A 20,785-nucleotide genomic window follows, 5' to 3' on the forward strand; every position below is an offset into this window, starting at 1 on the left:
GGGCCTATAGTTTAACCAAAGTCAGTTGACCATAAATCCTAAATATTTGGACATTTATTGACACAAAACTCACAACTATGACACAGAGAGCATGAGATCTGATCCACTGCAGTAATCAGCCATTATTAAACTGAAAACAAATGTTATAAACACATACAAAAGAAGAATGGGAGATGAGTAATGGTGAGTTGAGTGCTTCCGTCGTACAGAAAAGTGTCAAGACACAAACTTCCTTGACACGTTGCGTGCATTGAGCTACAAACAAAACTATGGGAACATACAGAACTTCTGTCCAAAATACATCCATGTCCTTCAGGAGCGGTTGCTCAAACAAACATCTTACAGACACACATATGATCTTGTCCAGACAGCCGTCACGTTTCAAGTTGCTGTTTTTTTGTTTTGTTTTTTTTTTACAGAGCCATTAGTTGTTTTCAAACCTGCATATTTCCTGCTGATTATAGCAAATGGACTATTCGCAGGGCCGTACATGTGGTTGCTATTTATGAGGAATGGTGAATGCGGTAAAGGCAGGAGAGGAGAGAAAGTGAGATAGAAATAGAAGGGAATAATGATATGCGTTGATCTGGAAGGTAGCATGCATTAAGTGCCTTGACAGGTTTGTATAGGTTTGCATGTGTTTAACTTAAAGAAAAGAAAGAAAAAGGCTGTAAGGGCAAAGGGTAAAGATCATATGGCTTCAGGGGAAGGAGAAGATCAGATCTCTTGTTGTAGGGAAAGTGTGAAAGGTCAAAATGTGTTTGGGTCTGACTGGAGTTGACAAGAGGGGATGTAAGTGTACGCTCAAGTGAGCAGGACTCCTGAAAAGAAAAGGGCTGTTAACCCCTCTGTCTTCAGCACATCACACTTGGTCACTGTGACAAAGTGGCAGGCTTGTATTACTATACAAGCACAATTTGAGGGTGCTGAGGCAGGGAGAAAAAAATCCCTGCACAATCCTCGTTTTGACATAAATAGTACAAGAAATGTCAGGGTAAACGACGTGACAAGTAGCTGCAAAAAGATCAATTGCATTTCTGTAACAATCATCATTTTTTTGTGTATTAAAGTCAAGTCCAAGCATGTTATTGTTGTTATTGTTATAATGTACTGAGGAGACTTACATAGGTAGGGTCTTAGTGACTTACACATGAAGGGCTTGACACTGCTGTGAATGTGCTTATGCTGCTTGAGGCCTGAAGACGTTGCAAACGTCTTGCCGCAGTCAGAACAGGCATGGGCCCGAGCCCCGACGTGCTGAGAACGAATGTGCCTCTGCAGGTTACTGGGGTCTGTGAACACCTGCTGGGGGAGCAACCAAAAATAAACACAGGGGAGTCACCATCTGATTTGGTCAAAGTGTGCTGAAAAAAGAAAATGAGTGAGTAGAAATGAGATGCGACTCAAACAGTCCCTTCCATCACTTTACCTTTGAGCAGTTCTCACATTCGTAATGCTTGCCACTGTCATGAGACATCTGATGTCGAATCAAGTTTGATTTCCAGTTGAAAGCCTTGGGACACTGATCACACTTGTATTCTCTTTCCTCAGAGTGAGACTGGCTGTGATTCTCCAGACTGTGACGAAAAACAATGCCAGAGCCCCATTTATAATTTGGTAGATTTTTTTGATTGATTAATAAAAGAATTATATTATTGGCGATGATTAAGATCTGACTGTACATTAAAGATTGTTTTCCTGCTGAAGAGTGAATCTACACCCTAATCCCAAACTTATTACAGTTTCTTAAAAAAAAAAAGAAAAACCCAATCGATCAATCAAAAAATGATAATAATCTTTATTTCAATATATTTTTGGTATTAAGATATATCCATCCACCAATCAACATTGGCCAACTCTTCCATCCCTCTTAAAAAAAGCCCTCACATGGCAACTGTTTTTACTCTATTGCTGGTGTGCTCAGACTGTAATGTTAATGTTCTGTCACATGACAGCCAAAATGCAGAATTTCTGTCTCATCAAACCAGATGCTTTCTTTTTTTTCATATTCAACTACTGACTGTTGTAAACGAACAAAAAAACAAACATTTTTTTAAAAGGCAATGAAACACAGGTGGTCTCTAATTACCAATTAAGTCACAGTTACAGAAGATTTTGATTAATGCCAGAATTTTCAGATATGTACTGTATTTAAAAAATAAATCAGGTTATGTAATGATTTTTTTTTCTAATTACAAACCTTTGGACATCAGGAAAGACCTGGTCACACTCCTTACACTCATGCAGGCCATGAGACATATGAAGGGGCCGCAAATCTTGAGGTTCTTGAGCCGTCAGGTCACCTTCTTCTCCTAAACACCCAAAAACATAAGGTTATACACCCAGATCATAATATACCCCAAACTGTACAATGCAACACATGCATGAATAACCATCACTTTTTTAGGAGTTGAATTGCAATGTTAGTTCTGATTTAATTCTGTGTGCAAACTTTATGGCATGCCATACTCACTTCTTTCTTATATTTTTCCCTACTCTTAGAGCTATCTAAAAACCTTAAGAATATTTGGTTTGAATGGTGTTCAAAATACTGATATTTGTTTACTCCATTAAGGGCAAGTCTGTACTACTTATTTTTATAATTAGGCACAATGTTGCAGTTCTGACAATGATGTGATTTCCCCAGGCACCTCAACAAAAGGCACCTGAAAAGTGTATGAATTGAATTTGAGAGATTATTTATTTAAACTATAAACTATATTTAACAAGTTTGCATAATATAATACACAGATTGAACTTTTCTCCACATTTTTATTTAGTTCTCAGGGCTAATTTTAACCCTTTAAAGTCTTTAAAGATCCAAGAATAAAACGAAACAGAATATTACTTTTTTTTTTGTTTAAAGTCCTTATTTGGCCTTTTAACAAAATATGTAAAAAGAAAAAACAGAAATCCATTTTTGATATTAATAATTTATTACTGTGCGATAAGTCAAGATTATTTTTTGTGTAGTCTTCTGCCCTCTGTTATCAGGTATATCTAATTGTGTACAATAGGATTTTGAGCAAAGTTTTTACCATTAAATTACGCAAAAGGTGTCAGATGCAAAACATTTCAGAAACTGTATCTATCAAATATGATACATTTGGCTTTATAGGGTTAAAAGTATTTTATCGATGATACCTAACTGTAATTTAATAGTAAATCGTTTTGCCAAATTGCCCACCTTTAGTCTCAAATGAGAGATTGTTACACATCTAGCCTTTCTACGTTTAGATAAATCACAGCTTCCATCTATTTGTAGACTCATCCATTCACAGTTTATTCCTCTGTTATCTGAACTCCTGCATCTAACACGGATATATGTTCACCCTCTTTAGCCACTCATCCGTCTTGTCACTCTGCGCTGCTCTGTGTTTACAACAGCATGAAACAGGGACGCCTTTTCAAAAACAGAAGTCAAACCTGGGTTGAGGAAGGCAGAGGGGGGCATCCCGCATGGCTCCTTCTGGTGATCCAGCAGCTGGTTGCGAGACTCAAAGTGCTGGTCACAGTCCTCACAGCGATACTGCCTCTCCTCTGTGTTGTGAAAGCAGGAGGAAACGTTTTACGAAGGCAGTTGCACGAACGAAGTAGACAGAGCCGAGGGTTCGGTGCTCACCGTGAATATCAGGAGCCATCGTGTTGCAGAAATAATCTTCAGCCTTCATGAAAAGTAACAGCTCCTCGCCAGGAAAAATCTCTCTAGTGACTTTGTAGAAGATCTGTAATAAACACAATATATATTTTATGACTTAAAGGAGACATTTTGTAAAGCATGCATAATAAAAAACAGCAGAGCTAAGTTGTTCCGTTTTAGTATCCTGTCCTGGTCTTATGTTCAAACCATTTTTCTATATTATTTACAAGCTAACTCAGGTCGGCAGGAACATATTTCCCTTAACGTAGATCTTTGTGTACAAACACACACATAAACACACAGATCAACATGGCTGTTTACAAGGCCAAAATACCACAAAGCCACCCCAAAGGGTTGCTATGCACATGAAATTACAAACACCCATTAGCTTGTAATTAATAATTTTATGAAACATCCATCTTTCAAATATGTGAATGAAAGAATAAACAATCCTCCTTCTGAATAGCAGAGCCTCACTGACACACTGTAAAAAAAACTGCTAAAGTAGAGGATGGGATGAGTTATATAAGTCAGTCAAGGAAGAGCAGAAAAGTAAAATCATGGTTACATTTGCAAATTTTTAACCAAAATGTTTTCTATACGTCTTTTCTACAATCACCATAACATGTTTAGTAAAGACTGGTTGAGCAGCTGAGTATCAATTTGGGCAAAAAGTGGTTTGGTCTCACTGAAGCATCAGCTGAGAGACCCTGTGACTCTGGGGCTTCCCATGGACAGACAATGGCCTTTCTCTGCAAAACAATCGCACATGGGGTTATTTTCAGTGCGCTTTGGACGATAAACATATCAGCTTCCTTTGCTCTGTCAACATGACAATGATGATGTAGGAATTTATTGGAAATGCATTGGGGGGGGGCTGATGTGCAAGTGGTGAGAAAATGTTTCTGGGAAGTCGTGGATCACAGGTAGGCAACTTATAAAGGGAATTCTTGAATAACGGAGCTGAAGTACCAGAGCCACAGTGGCTCCATGTCAGCTTTTGATAAGTATCTTTGTTCTATGAAGGATAATGAGGTTTTCTGTAGATCACAGCTTTATTGTGCTGTCATTGTTCTTTCTTATTGCAGATAACATAGTCAGAATTACTAGAAAGCTAAGGTCACGCTAAACATAAAAGATTTTAGGACGTTGATATGTAACTTACCATGTGTGGCCTTGAGGTATAATTAAAACTAGATCTTTGAAAACAGTAAGATTCCTAAAATTATTGATGAATAAAAAGTGTTTTTATACTTATCTAGCTCAGAGGACATTTTTGTACTGGATTGTTACAGCACAGAGCTGATAAAAATACCACTCTATTTCTTGTTGATGTGAACTTTGTCAAACAAATTACTATCAAGGTTGTTTTTTATATGTGTTTTTGGTGAACAAATTGTAAGTTGTCATGAGTTCTAGATTTTTTCAGCTTTTCGCCTCACTTTATTTTCAGTTCAAAAAATTTAATTGTATCAAGCGCATGTAAAACACAATTTAGAGAAGGATTTTTCAAATATGGATTATATTTTGACATAAATGTAGGAATTTAGAATGTAGATTAGCTAATTTAGACATAACTGGGATTATTTATGAATATGACCACTAGATGGCGGAAATGTGCTTCCAGTATAATCACTAGTAGGTGTAGAATTTGCATCAATTTCCATTAGTGGGTTAAATATCCCACTTTGGCTATACAAAATCAGAAGTGGTTTACGCTAAATGTTAATAAATGGTTAGGCCTACAGTAACCATCTGATCTATCTATCAGATGGTTATTAAAGACTTTAAACAGAAAGTCTTGGATTTTTTCAGTTACTTATGAGAATAAGATAAATGGTTACAGAGTGAAAAACCAAATAGTAACACATGGCGCTGTGTTGGAAGTTAGCTAGTGTTTTGCTTATTAATGACTAGTTAAGTCAGATATATTACTGGATTTTAATTGAATTATGATGAATTGTGTTATTTATGATTGTTTTGTAAAAAGTGGCAGAAAAATAAGATATAAATATTCTTCTCAGTTCTTTTTCAATCAAATTTTGCTGCAATGTACAATGGTCTGCTTTTGGTTTTATAAATGATTGAAATCAATAAAAAAATCAATCAATGAAAACAAAAACTGTTGTCAGCCAACAACGTTAAGTTAACATGAATTCTAGACTGAACAGTTTTTATTCAGTTTTTGTGATTATAACAGTTTTTATTCAGTTTTTGTGTTTCTTTTAAATGTTTGTTGAAAAAAAAGAAAAAAAGATCTGAGAATCATGTCTGCATTATAACATTTTGTTTCACGTACAAAATGTCTCGTGCTAAATTTAACAGGAGGTTGTAGCACTGAAATAGCGTTAGGAAAAATTGACCTGTTTTTAATTAATATGTGGATAGAAATGAAACGATGTTCTGTTAGAAATACTGACCTACATGGCTAGAGGACAAACAGAGGGTTTTAAAATATATACAAAGAATTCCACTAAATTTAATTAAAGATTAAAATTTGTTTTCTAGCACAGCTCTTTTATTTTAATCTTTTTTTTTTTTGCACATTCATTGTTTTTTTGTTTTTTTTTCATGCCAAATTAAAACCTAATAACTATTCTTAAAAAAAAGAAAGAAAGAAAAACATGTTTTGTTTCACCTAAAGAATAAAGGAAACGGACGTGTGAGGGTCCTCACCCTCTAATGATGTTTTTCTTCAATTTTCTATAGAAAAGGGAAGGCTTAACATTCATGTGCATAGAAATAGAACCAAACTCTTGCATGCTGTCACCTCTGTAAGGTCACTAAAATATTGATACTATGAAACAATCATAGAGCAGCTCAGGCAGATTTGTTATTATGTAGAAAATCCGTTCTGACTCTGATACCAAGAAATTAAGACAGTGGCTGCTGGAAACTAAAGTGAGAGCTCCGTGTATAACAATCTTGGAAAATGTCAAAACACTTTTCAAAGAGACAGATCTTCCCATTTAAACTATTGTGCTTAAACGAAAAAAGATATTTATCATAATAAACACCCAAAAGTGAAGGACATTTTAAACAAAAAAGCAGCCCAGGATGTCCTGCATGTTGAACTTTCCACTAACAGGAAAATATATGGAAACGCTTCCAGTCATCTTTAAAAATATTTAAACTTTAATAAATAACTGCTTTATGAAGAAAATTGGATTAGTTTGAGAAGACAAATGTGGGTAAAGCATGATTATTAGGAACGGGAGAGGAATGTTCCTGCATCTCTCCCACTACTATGAGTATCAACACAGGTAAGCATAGAAAACAGAGAGTAACTCTTTACTGTTTGGAAGCACCATTATACCTTTAACTTTATTTGTATATCTTAAAAATATGCTAATATAGACCAAAAAAAAAAAACCCAACTGCATGCAAAGACAACCCAATCATAGTTTAACAATGGTTTTCCAGGATTTATAAGTCAAAACAATGGCAGCCTGCTAACCTTGATAAATTAAAATGAAGTACTTTTAATCTTCATCATTTTACACATTTATTTAAAAAATGTCACTTCGATATTAAAGACTTTTTGATTAAGATTAAGCCTTGTCTTTAAATGGGCAACTTGTTACACCATCATTGCCGACCTTCCCCCTCTGCACACTCCGCTAATTCCCTGATCTCCACAGGAATCCCATTCACTGACACTCTCAAGTCCAAGTAAACTCTGATTGGGTGCTGAACATAAAGCAAAAACTTACATAAGAAAAGATGTTTCAGAGACTTGATCAGGATTTAAAGTGAAAAAAGACATGCAAGACCAAAGATGTACAATAACGCACTTCCAAATATTACAGAGTAATCTATTGTGCAACCAAATATTGCAAATTTTGAGCATCTTGTAAAACAACATGTAAAAGTTAGTCTTAGCCCCTATGTTGTGAAAATACACACGATTTTTATCCGTTTTCAGCACATTGGGTGATTCTCTAAGAGAGTTAATGGGACTTTTTTGTCTTTATATCAATTCTTTTGTTGAAAACTTTACTTTAAAAAAAACACAGGAGATCATCTATCTCATCAGATTTATTTTATTAAGCAACCATTCATTTCTCAATGTGATTCAAACTGTTATCTTTTAGAGTAACAATCATCTCCACTGTGCAATATGCCCCAGAGCTACTTCAGTTCACTCAATACTGAGCGAGAATCAATAGAGCGGATGAGATTAATTCTCATATCCCTCTGTACTGTCTTATGAAAGGCTCTTCTAGGCCTCGTTAGATGATGTTAATTACACTTTTAATTAATTTTCCATTCAGCTGAATCAGTACAGTGAGGAGAGCAGAGACCGGTTTTAAAGTGCTAATTGCCCCTAATTATCCTAATGACAAAACATGGGGGGGGGGAATCTGTGTTCGGTGAGCTGCAAGTGTGCTGTTTAGGGTCTTTAAGAAGGCTTGAGTTTTTATTTAGAGAAGACAAACAATAGTTCCAAGGTATCATTTAATTTATTAGCTGGCCCTTGTTAGTGCTGAAAAAGATTTCTCCTGGATAACTCAATGCTAACTGACACCAAACATGATTGTTTAAAGGAAGAACCTTTTAGAAATGTCAGTGCTATTGAATAAAGTGAGACACCCCTCTCAGCAAGCAAAGATAAAATAAAAACATAATAAAAAACTGTCAAAATGGGAAATTTATTGATTCTAAAGTTCTGACTGATTCTATATTTTTGTTTTCCTGAGACATGGTGCTGTAGGTTACTTCATAGAGTAGGGAACAGAAGGGATTACAAGGTTATCAGGATTTTTACATCACAGCTTGTTCTGGCCTTGGTTGGATTCATTGAACTTAAAACAAAGTACATGCTATTGAATAATGTATTCATGGATGTTGGGAGTTTGACTTATTTAATTAGCAGAAAAATATTTTTTCTTTGCTCAGTATTTGACCTGTTGATCACTTATCATAGTCAGACAGTGGGAAATTAGTCAATATTACTATAATCTTTATGTACTGGGGGCGACAATGGCATCGGATGTAGAAGTTTGCCCTGAAACCGAAGGATTGACGGTTCAAGCCGCAGCTACTGATGGTGGTCAGTGTATGGCAGCCTTGCTTCTGTTAGTGAGCCCCAGGGCAGCTGTGGCTACAATGTAGCTTGCCACCATCAGTGTGTGAGTGTGTGTGTGAACGGGTGAATGACTGAACGTAGAGTAAAGCGCTTTGTTCAAGTCTCCTTACTTGAGGACTTAAGTACAGGCCAATTACCATCATTTTGCTTTTTACTGCCAAAGGTTTGACAAATGTTTAAATCCAGGTGTAATCCAGATTCTTACAGAAAAAAGAACTTTTGTGATTTTTTTAAAGACATCACTTCCAACAGATCCTGTATTTAAGGAAAGAAAAAGGATAAAAGAAAACAGGCTTTGGTTTCCTCATTCCTTTCTCTTCCACTCTCCTCTTCTAGTGAGATTCCTCGTAAAGTTTTATGGTAAACAGAACTGGGTCAGAAATGAGAGGATGGAAGCCGGTTTTACTCTCGTGCTTGTAAAGGCCCCGCACAAAATAAAGACAAAAACACACCTGGAAATTGCTGTCGTTGAAGGCCAACGACCGAATGCAAATCATGCGACAAATCGGTTCTGTCTAATGGCTTAGAAAGAGTTCCTTTAGGTTGATCCTGTGGGAGGATTTTTGCCGTGTATCTGAGGCCCTGGGTAACTGTGTGAGGCTCGTCTGTGGAAATCTGGGGGTGGTGTGTGTAAAGTGTGGCGTAATCAGCGGTTTTAGGCTGAGTTTGGACTCAGCGCTTTTCTCTGTGGCTGTTAAAAAGACCTGCTGGAATCAGGTACTATGTGGCTTCAACATTTCCAGCTCTGAATGAGGAGCACAGGGAGTCATCGAAACCTCAATGAACAATTCACACACACCGAGGTCTGTACGTGGGGAAAAGCACAAACACAGACGCATACAGGTGTGTGCGCACACACAGAAAAACACACACACACTGGAGACATAATGAAACACTCGTCACACTTGCAAAAAAGGGCCCCCATGAGCTTAGAGACACAGGGCAGACACACACCGGCAAAATCTGACAGCAGCTTTACAAGACCACCCCGTTTAGTCTATTCATTTTCCAACGCACAGACGGGCATTGTGAGAGGCTACAGTGAATTTTCGAAAACACCAGCGTTCGGCCGGAAGGCTTAAAGACAGCACAATGTGCCGTGCTGTGACAGAGCGTGATACTTAACAATCACCTCATCATAGCCATGTCCGTGACCTGTGGCAGCCTTACAGAGCCACCCAAGCAGAACCGCTGCGCTGACAGTGAGTCGCACCTTGCGTGGAGGGCAGCTCAGGGGAAGCTCTCTCTGCTTGTTTGTCTCTGTCTTTTACAAGAGCGGAGAGGTAAGCATGCATGAAAGGGCTTCTGCTCCAATTTATCAGGTCCTTCTGCTGTCTCTCCTCACTGAGATGTGTGAAAGATTAGTTTGTCGGAAGTTCATCAGCAGTTTGAAAGAAAGCAAAACTTCAAAAGTTGAAACATAAATTGAACAAAATTTATAAAGATTTTGTTGAGAGATATAAATATATATTTTGCACCAAAAAAATAAGTTCAGGACATCAAATAAGTTATCTAGACAGACCACCTGTGAGACTATGTTGGAGTATAGTGAGGGCGTTCTCCCCACAGTCAGTTAAAGTTTAGGCCCCCGTCTCTGCTTCAGGAGCCCACTGGCTGTGGGGATTACTGAGCTGAACAGGCCCTCATGTGTGAAGCACGCACCTTTCTACAGCCAGGTGAGCAGCAATAGAGATTTGGCATTCCTGGCATATCTTAAAATTTATATCATCAGCGTGACCGGGAAGTGTGCGGAACTATCAGCAGGAGTGCGGCTTCTTCTGATCCTACCCTGTGGTCTTTGTGAAGCAGGAAGCAGCAAACAAATACAGAGGTAAACCAGTGGGCAGAAGAGCTGTGTGTGTGTCCATGTTTGTGTCTGTCAGTTGAAGAAGAAGAAGAGGGCCAAACGCTCATAAGACTATCTGACTTAGATCAAAATAACTTCATTCAACAGAACAGCAGCAGGAGACTGTTGGGAAATACAGATACAAAGCCGTGGCTTAGGAGATTTAAAAAAAATCTTCAAAAAAAAATTAAATAAATAGGCTGGAGTTTAAAATCCCACCAGACATGTGGAATTATTTTAAGAACAAGTCATTTACCTTGTCTTATTTCTTTCCTTTCTAGAAATAATTTTTTTAATCACACTGTGTTGAGAAGACTCATCTCCACATACCTGATCACCTATCTGGCACGCTCTCAGGTTATGTGGCGTGGCTGCAGGGGCAAACTGGATGTGTTTCAGCCAGCTCCCTGCATCTGGCTTGCTGGCATCGACGCAGAACTTTACATGGCCTGACCCATCCACGATCTGTTGAGAAAAAGGAGGGAAAGAGAGAGCCAGAGAGAGAGAGAGAGATCAGACTCTGATCAGTATCAGACCAGGTTACTGTGTCCAAACACTGCCTAACCACATACCTCCCACTAAATGTTAGGAGCCACTCCATGAGACAACACACACACACATACTCGTTCTGCCACCGTAGTGAGGACCACGTGTTGACTCCCATTGACTTCCATTGATTTTCAGTCATTTTCAACCCTTTCCATGCCCTATCCCTAAAACTAACCCTAAACCTAACCCTAACCAACTGACACCTTAGCACTAAATCTAACCATTAACAAAGTAGCTAAGTAGCATGTGAGGGCCAGCAAAATGCCCTCACTTTGCAACACCTGGTCCTTAATTTGATGGTGAAATTGGAAAAAATTGTCCTCACTCTGAGGGCTACACAGGTACACACACACACACACACACACACACACACACACACCAACACAACAGCAAATACAAAGCAATACACACTTAAAAGAAAATACATACAGTAAATATTATCATTGCTATTAAAAAATATGAATAAATTAAATTAGTCTACGAATGTCAACAGTTTAAAAAATATATTTTAACTTTAATTTCAATGATTGAAACGAAATATTTTATTATCTTCCTCATGTCTTGACACAACAACAGAAGTGTATATTATAGAATATAGCAAAATTGAAATAGAATGAAAAATTATCTAGTTTAAATATCGTTGATATTAAAAAAACACTACGAAAAAGAAACTCAAGGAAGTAAAAAACAAAAAAAATATTATGTATGTATTTATTTTTCCAGTTCTTTAAATTTTTTTTTTCAAACTATCTTCACAGCTATATTTAAAACTGAAGATAAAATTATTTTTTTTTTATCGCCCATTTTTCTTTTTTTTCCCATTCAATAAAATATAACAGACAACAACGGAAGTCATTAAAACAGCAACAACCTTAGAAAAAATACTATTATTTTATAATATTATAGTACGAACCAAAAAATAATAATAATAAATAATAATAGTAATAATTCGTGCTAATAATAATAATAAGGCTACAGCAAGAGAAAATGCATGAGGATTAAATGACGTATTGTTCGTCTTAAAATGCTCCTGGTTTGTGCAGAGCGGCTGTAAAGTTTGCAGGGAAGCAAATCAATTGCAGGAAAGCGCAGAGTGATAAGAATTATGAAGACAAGCCGATTGTTAGGATGCAAAACAGAATCTCTTTCAGGGTCGCAAATCTGCATCAACGCCTTTCTGTTAACCTGCGAGGAAATAAATGTTTTGCTCATAAAAAATATATATATAAACTAAATTTGGAATCAAGAGTCGATCGAGTGCGTTTAAAGCATAACTTTATAGATTTAAGATATTCGAGCAAACAAACTGTTATGTTATTTTTAACGATCGGTGTATAAAAGTCTATATCTTACCGTTCACGCTGGTGTTACAGCCTCTTAGAATGATAAATGGGATTTAAACTCCGATAAAGAAAGTAAAAAAAATAAAAAATAAAAACTTTGAAAGACTTCGAACAGTATAAAAAACAGTAGAAGTTGTTGTTGCTATGGTGTCTGTTCCAGCTTTGGGGCAGACAGAGCGCTGCGTTTCAGCGGCTCTCCAAGCCTGTGCGTCTCCGCCGGTGCGCGCTCGGACACCGCGCCGCTGCCGTTTGGCTGAGGAGTAAATCCAGACAGCGCTGCTCTCCTCTCCTCTCACTGTCCTACAAACACCGCGGGACGGCACTAAATATCATCATCATCATCTTCATCGAGCGCAGCCAACTTTTCACTCTGTCTGCTCTGCGCGCTTCTGCTCGGCTCGTCCTCTCCTCCTCTTGTCACCCCTCCTGTCCTGACGCGCCCAGGTGTCCTTCAGAGATCCATTCAACTTTTCATTTTCTCTTCCTCCACCCCCCACCCCCCTCTCTTCCTCAGACAGCTTGGGATGTGTCGTCTGTGTGGCAGCAGGGGGAGATTGCTGCAGGCGGACAGTTTGCGCGTTGTTTCTGATTCTGCTCGTATAAAGAGGGGTCCCCGCGCCTCCGTCTCCATCCTTTCCCCCTGAGGAGAGTCAACACGGATCGCGGGGGTCTGCCTGTGCAGCCCCCTCCTGCCCCCCCATCACCGCCATCGGAAGAGACTCAGCTCCGCAGTAAATTTTAAAGTGACAGGGGCCCAGGGTTGGAGAGGGTGAGCAGGGTCAGGGAGAGGTCGCGATGGGGGCTCATGAGAGGGATGATCTCCACATAGGCACACAACACAGACAGACACACTTTAATGATTTAAAAGTTCGAAAACTTTTTTTCCTGTCTTATAAAATGTTATCTTCTACCTGAACATGCAGACCGACGTCTTATGTAGCCTCTTGAGACTGAAAACAGTTTTCACAGTAGCTACATGTCATGTGTAAATAAATGAATAAACAAATTGCATGTTTTGGGAATCAGAATCCGTTAATGAACATGAAAAATATAGGTTTCTGGAATTTATTGGGGGTGGGTGTAGATAAATAGAAATTAAACAGATAAAAAAAAAAATAAGTAGCCTATACGTTTTTTTTTTTTTTTTTGTATTCTTAATTTTCTTTTTATGTGTAAGAAGTACAAAAAAAGCAATAAATCAATGTCCACCCTCCAGCCTTAATCTTTTTTTTTTTTCCAGCCTTAATCTATAAAAGCTAGGAATGATCACGTGACGTCACCTCTATTATTTGGTAGCGATGAATGTTCTTAAAATGTCCTAAATTTGCATTAACAACAAAGTTAAAAAAAAATCCATATCCAAACTCCTCCAAATTTCAAATATGCTCATTTTGTTTATCTGTTTTTTCCATAAAAAAATACGCGCAGAATCACGTTTATTTTCTACACGGAAACAGCGCCCACTATAGTTTCAGCAATTACACTTGATACTGTCCCGCTGTGTACTACAAACAGGAAAAATGTAACTTAGGAGCGACTGGCCTGCACCCCCTCCCCTCCTGTTTTTTCTACATGATTTCTTGATAAAATTAAACTTCTTTCTTGTTGTTCTGTTTTTCTTTTAACCAAGAATCATACCAGTGCATAAGGTATACTTGAGACAATGAGGTAAAAAAAAAGACAAAAAAAACGAAATACATCAAACCAACTTTTTGTGTGTCAGGGGAGCAATTTAACAACCACAGACTTAAGTGTTCCTGTTAAAGACCTCCAGGAAACTCCATATGGACCATTAGAACCCACTTTTTTCAGGGACATTGACCTAATCACCTGCTTTTTTTTTGTTCTTGGCAGTTTATCTTTCCATTCATTCTGCTTCATGGCATAGCACAAAGAGTTAATGAACTCTTTCATATAATCAAACCTCTCTGCTTGACAGAAAAATGTTGGAAAAAATTTCTGACTGGAACTAAAATTAAAAGGTATTTTATTCTTGGTTCTGTGTTGCCAAGGCCTGTATAGATGTAAATAGAATAGCTCGATATAGGAAATAAAAAAATGGACATTTATTTATGAAATTAGCAGCATTGTAGGTTAATGATAATAATATTAACAATAATTTAATAAGTAGCTCATAAAACTGGAGACAGGATAATTAAAGAGGATAACTCCTCACCCTGTGACATTGACCTTCCACCCCAGATAATGGCCATTGTGTTTCCCCTTCTTTTGTAAAATTACAGTGTAATATTGTGCAGTAAGGACAAGGGGAAAAAAATCATGTGTAAATAAGGCAGGGGCCCTGCCACTGATTCCCATCGTGTCGCGCTCCTTGAGAACTGCTGGAGAGACCCCTGGTCCGCGCGGTCATTGATTTCCTGCCTCTCCTCGACTTGTCCATTGTTGGAAGCCTTTTTAATTTAGCCATAAATTGGGAAGGCTCAAGTCGAATGAGCTGTTCTATTTTCTTCCTGTCAGGATGAGGGATTTGTTTTATGATGCATTGTGTATTAAATACAAGTAATCTGGGAAAGTGATTGCTGCAGCGGCCTCTCTGGGTCTGATCGAGGATCTCTGAAAAGGGAGAGCAGTTTGAGGGGTGTTTTTTTTCCTTAAAAAAGGTGGAAGTGTTTTAGGATAAACACACAGGCTTTAGTGGTATCACAAAGGGTAAAGAGGGGTAACCTGTGAGGGAGTTGCGCTTCTTTGCCCGGTCAGGAGATGGCGTTGTCAATTGAATTGCAACTTTAAATCCTTCTGTGCAGAATGTGAACATTTAAAGATGACAATCTGGCTCAAAAAGTATTAATGTTTTCAATTTGTTAGTGTTTTTTTTATGCAGCCATGGCATTCAGTCATCACAGCCACAGAAAACAAACAATCATGCATGTTGCACTGCCCACAGAAACATTTCCCCCCAAACATAGTACTAAAATATCTGCAACATCTACACTGTAAAATATGAATTTATGAGAATATTATAAGACATAAAATGAATGAAAACATTTATAACAATCACTTTCAGTTGTAAAGATTTACTGAAGAACATTTTTATGTTTCATTCATTATTCATCATCCATTTCTATATCAGATCAAAGGATAATAAGTTTTCCCAGCATGGGTCATTTTTTGTTTTTTAAATTAATTACCAGAGAGATTAAACATCTATTAATGCCAATAAATGTCGGATCTCGTTTGTGTTTTTTAGAAAAGAACAAAAATTAATGTACTATTTCAGTAATGTTGCATCCTTTGATATTTAACAGACTCTTTCCTTTACCTTCTTTTAAACATAGCAAACTAGATGGTTTAATAAATTAACATTTCAGGTCCTTGTTACAGCCTAAACAAGACTTAGCAGAGATTTCCGTTTTGATCCAAGATATCATCTAAATCCTAAATGTCCACAAATCATTGCAGCAGGAAAACAGTGTTTCTATCAACCAGTTGCATCTGTTATTGATGGATATGAGCTTGCAGATCTTTGCTGATTCTGCCTTTAAAAACATAATATACATACTATAGTATACTGATAGATACTTTTCCAGATGCTCTTTTTCCATTTATGAAAATATATAAAACCATGCTTTAAAGGTTCATTATTAATACAAAATTGCTTCCTTAGATAGTTGAATTCCATTTCTTAGGAAACTAAAAACTGTTTTATTGGAATGCCTGCTAGAAATTTGAACTAGATTAAATATGAGAGTCTCAAGTGTATTACATATGCTTCTAAGATTTACGAGGAACCTGTTTATAATTTAACAAAAAAAAGAACAATATAAGCAGATTTTGTTCATAAAGAAAAAACAGCTGCACCTGGTCTCTTCTAAACCAGTTTTATTCAAACAGTTTTGTTAAGGTTAATCTAAAAAAAAGCCTCCCCCCAAAACATAAAATAATTTTTTTATATTTTTTTTATTGCATTGTCTCCTCTAATAAGCAGTTCCCTGATTTCCGGTGAGAAATTAACTATTTTTTCATTTTAATCCCAGGAACATCCACAACAAGGCGTCACAGTTGTTAAATGGGAGATCAAAGGTTCAGCTGCACGCCTTTAAATGCATAATCGTCCAAAGTTAGTTTCAGAAACCCGATGGGCTGGATATGAAATTCTGCTTGATTAAATGAGCATCAGAGAGGCACAGCTTCAAATCCAGATTCAGATTCGACATAAACGCTGCTATACATTCTGATTTGCTCCGATGAAACAGATCTGTTTTTATCTGAGTTTATCCACGCCTTGATCATCACGACGGTGAAGCGCTAAATCTGTAGTTGTGGAAAAAGCAATTAAACAAAGAAAACCCACTCAGGCTTCAGGGTGCGTTAGTTCCGACTGTATCAGGGCGCGCAGCATTTCATACTTGTTTAGGGGGACTCTTTTACAACACTTTGATAAACGCCAAAGCTTTAAAGTGCTGTAAAATTCTCCAAATGGGGTTGAACGTCTCAAATGCTTATTTTGCTTGCGGCTTTTCTTGTTTATTTTAGACTCGCAGTGACACAAAGCCCAGCGATCCAAACATGGATGGAGAGCATATTTTCATGATCAAATACTTTCATATTTTACTTGATCTGAGGTTCAGCCTTAAATTAGAGCTGCTTTTATTTTTAACTCTTTGGATAGATCTGAAACAATAATAGTCTGGTGCGCAAAAAAAAGATTTGGGTGAAGTTGGATAAAAAAACGGAGGGGGTGATTCCCTTGTGGGTTGCAAACTTGAGTCCACAGTGAGCTGCAGGGCCAGTTTATGCCGCTGCAGCCGAGGGGCCACATTGAAACGCTGCTAAGGCCCCCGCGCGGAACATTCCTGCACATCCTAAGAGAGTGAAAAGAAAGTAAAAAGAAGTAGAGAAAGAAAGAAAAAAAAATCACAGTAAAATCCTCATAAAACAGGCCCGCCATTCACAGCCAGACTTCCTACTGACACCGACCAAAAGCTGCATTAAGTTTCCATTATGTGTCTTTATGCACACCCTTCTCGCACCCACCTTCCTGTGAGTTTTATTTTGCATAAATTTGTGCTCCTTCAATCGAAGCGGTCAGAAGTGCTTTAAAGCGCAAAACGGACGGTTTGCACAGCACTCTAAGACTTATTCTTTAATTAACACATCCATCAGCTCCTTGGAGCGCACAAAGCACAAGTGTGCAACCTTGAGGCCCTATGTTAAAGAATAAGAGCGGGTGTCCACATATCCCAATTAGCATTAAAACACAGCAGAGGAAATGAAAGGAGAAAATGTAAATACAAAATTTCCTCAGTTCTGGAAGCGGGCCCGTTGTGAGCGGCGTGTTAATCTCCACCTCGGTAATTTGGTATTGCGGGAGAAGACAGAAGCCCTGCTGCTGTGGCCTGCACTTCATAAATCACTGCTTTATGTGGACAAGGTCAGCACCCTTTTCTCCCCCCTCTCTGTTCCTCTCTCTGCTGCTGCTGCTGCTGCATTTGGCCCCTCCCGGACCCTCCGCCATGTTTACTCGGCCGCTCGGGAGCCCTCACGACCAGAGCGGCTCACTTCTAATTACTTTGGATTATTTTCATTTGCCGGAGGTCAGTCAGGCATTCCGGCAGAGAAGGAGGATTTCTTGACAAATTCGGCGGCCTTTCAGGAACAAGCCTGCCGTGTTCGCTGAATTAGCAGATGGTCATTTTGTTTTTTTCCTGCCCTTTGACAACTTCTTGCAAATCTCTGCAAAAATCTCTATAATCTCAGCTATTATAGCCAGATAGATTACCAGCAAAGACTGTTATATAATATAACTTGCATGCAAATGTTGTTTTATGAATGTAAAGTAATTAATTAGAGAATAGGACGAAAAAAGTCTCACAATTATTTTTCAAATGAATGCAAATGCACCAAAACCTTCTAATAATGGTTATTTCTTTTTTTAAGCTTAAAACCCCCCTTTGCGTTTTGTTGTAGGATAAAACAAAATGCATATGTTTTAAAATTTTAAAGCACATGCACAGCAAAAATCCATTCATTTACAGTGAGCTTTTGTATGTTGAAAGGATCAAAACCTAGTTTTATCCTTTTGCCAGTGGTTACTATGCACATCCTGCACGTTCTGGTGCTCCAACGAATCTATTTTCATGATGACTCCATCCCAACATAGGTCTTTGGAAGTGAAAAATCCCACAGCATCACAGACCCTATTCTGTCAGTGCTAGTTTCTACAGGTCAAAGCAATCAGAAGTGCATGTTGCATGAGGACTACGTTATGTCAGCTTCACTCTAGCATCACAGAGATGAGCAAACTCAATGTGCTTACATTTAAGAGGGCTGAAAAAGCTTTTCCGTTAAACAAATAAATAACATGTAATTGTTAAAATACACTTTCTGACATCAAGAAATCACTTTTTGATGCACAAAACAAAGTGCATTTCTACCATTGCTTTGATTGATGCAGAAAAGTTGGATTTTGTTCTTCAGATTTTCTTAGATTATGCTGCTGCTGTTCCTTGATATCCACATTCATTTGAGAGAGGCCACATCGTCTGATTTTAACAAACGAAATGATGTAAAAAGCTGATTCTCAAATTGGTGTTTTTGATTTCTTAACGTAGCATAGAGCATATCTCAACATTTCATCTTTCATGTTTTGAAATGATATTTTCTAAAAAATGAAGAGGATCATATGAAGATGAAAGCATATTCATGTTAATGTTTTGAGAAGATGTTGAATCAGGCTCCCTGCTGTATCAGAGACATGTTATGATTCTATACATTCTATATGATTCTATTCTATATCTTGGAGGCTAAGGTCCTTGGATCAGAACCATTTCACAGTCCCTCGCACCCATTCTAAGACAGGAGGACATTTCTCCTACAGGCAGATCCTTTTGAGAGCAATTGAAATTTTACATTTTAATAGTTTTTTTGTTTGTTTTACGTTTGTAAAGAACATTGTAACGCTCCATTAAAATTTCTGCGAGAGATGCTCTATTATTAAACTTTTACCTCCTTACTTCAGGAGCACTGGCTTTCAGATTGCTGAGAATAATGTGGGATGTTTTGGAGAATGTTTGGTTGGAGGAAGAACTGCTGCACCATTGACGTATGCATTCTCTGGTAATGGTAGACACTTCCTCTGAAGGGCCTCAGTACACAGGCCTGCACTGTATGTGGGCTACTGGGTGTGATAAAGCTGTACAAGAGTCAAGAGGTCAAGTTTTCCAAGCATAAATTCAGTGGGCATGCAGCTCCTATACATACAGAGACAGAGTGGAAACTCAAACAAGTCGCTGCAGCCTTGCAGTGGAGAAATGGGGACGTAATTAGAGCACGTTGTTTTTTGCCACAGGGAGAACAAATTGGCTCTACGACACTCATAGATATCATCTTTAAAAGACCTTCTTTTTTAATGTCCGAGAGGTAAAGTTGTACACGGCCCCTTAGATGTTCAAGTGACACACATTTATTACATTTATTGGGTTCTCTTCTCACGTTTAAAGTCAGCTCTCTGCGGTAATAGTGTGACAACTTGCTTTTCATGTCCCGTGTCCAATTGGAGGGCTAATATTTTAATGATTGTGCTTGTCAGACGAAGACGATATGCTACCTGAGTAAGACAGGACACAATGACACCATATCGGTTCAGTTATAACTGAAAAAAAATCCTTTTAAGAAAGAGAACCCCCTGCTGGTATAACAATGAAGAGAAGAGGATTAAAAGTGTAAAGTGATTAGACTCTGTTAACTGTTTATGAACATGAGCTCTTAACCTTAGTAGTGTTTTACTGGGTGTTTTAAAACGTTTCAAAAAGAAAAAAAGATGGCACAACTTGTCCGTTGTTAAGAGAGTACATATATATATGCCTGGGAAAAACATAAATACATAAAAACTATTATTTAAATAAACTATTTGAAGATGTGATAAAACTGTAATGCAGTGCTCTGTGGAAAACAGACTAGAAAGCTCCAAGTGATACTCTAATCCTGATATACTGGGAGAAAAATAGAATTAGTTTATAGCTGCTATTGGAAGTGACAGTTGTGTATAAATCTTAACTTAGCGGACCTTGCATGATACTTCTTTTTCTATAGCTACTGGTCGGTCGATCAAATTAGTTCAATGAACTTCAATCCCACTTTTCTCTTAGAACAGATTTTGAGGAAAGCTAGTAGGTTTTCTCAGATTAAATATACTTCAGGTCTTAGTGCATATTACAATTATGACTGTTGTTTAAAGAAATATGTCCTCAATTAATGAACCATAACAGATTTTTCTATACATGTTACCTGGTGAACTCCTATACATAACTTAACATGCTACATGAGAGGCGTTAATGTGTTTAAAAACGGTTTTAGGG

The 20,785-nt window shown here is 37.7% G+C and overlaps 1 protein-coding gene across 12 annotated transcripts in view; it reads right to left on the minus strand.

The window, feature by feature from the left end:
* Positions 1-11,060, minus strand: part of mecom (MDS1 and EVI1 complex locus) — a 30,475-nt gene extending 19,415 nt beyond the window's left edge. For 3 of the 12 annotated variants that reach the window (XM_038273196.1, XM_038273192.1, XM_038273190.1), the window contains exons 1-6: positions 10,906-11,036; positions 3,623-3,725; positions 3,427-3,540; positions 2,201-2,312; positions 1,430-1,577; positions 1,149-1,302 (exon numbers count right to left, since the gene is read on the minus strand). In XM_038273196.1, the coding sequence (XP_038129124.1) occupies positions 1,149-1,302; positions 1,430-1,577; positions 2,201-2,312; positions 3,427-3,540; positions 3,623-3,671 (577 nt within the window). In that variant the 5' untranslated portion in view covers positions 3,672-3,725; positions 10,906-11,036. Of the gene's footprint in view, positions 1-1,124; positions 1,306-1,429; positions 1,578-2,200; positions 2,313-3,426; positions 3,541-3,622; positions 3,726-10,905 lie in introns of all 12 variants that reach the window. The other 9 variants (XM_038273195.1, XM_038273194.1, XM_038273189.1 and 6 more) reach the window with 5 other exon arrangements.
* Between the last annotated feature and the right edge of the window lie 9,725 nt (positions 11,061-20,785).

The sequence above is a fragment of the Cyprinodon tularosa genome, unplaced genomic scaffold, assembly GCF_016077235.1.
Source record: "Cyprinodon tularosa strain WSP-4 unplaced genomic scaffold, ASM1607723v1 ctg86, whole genome shotgun sequence".
Classification (NCBI taxonomy): Eukaryota; Metazoa; Chordata; class Actinopteri; order Cyprinodontiformes; family Cyprinodontidae; genus Cyprinodon; species Cyprinodon tularosa.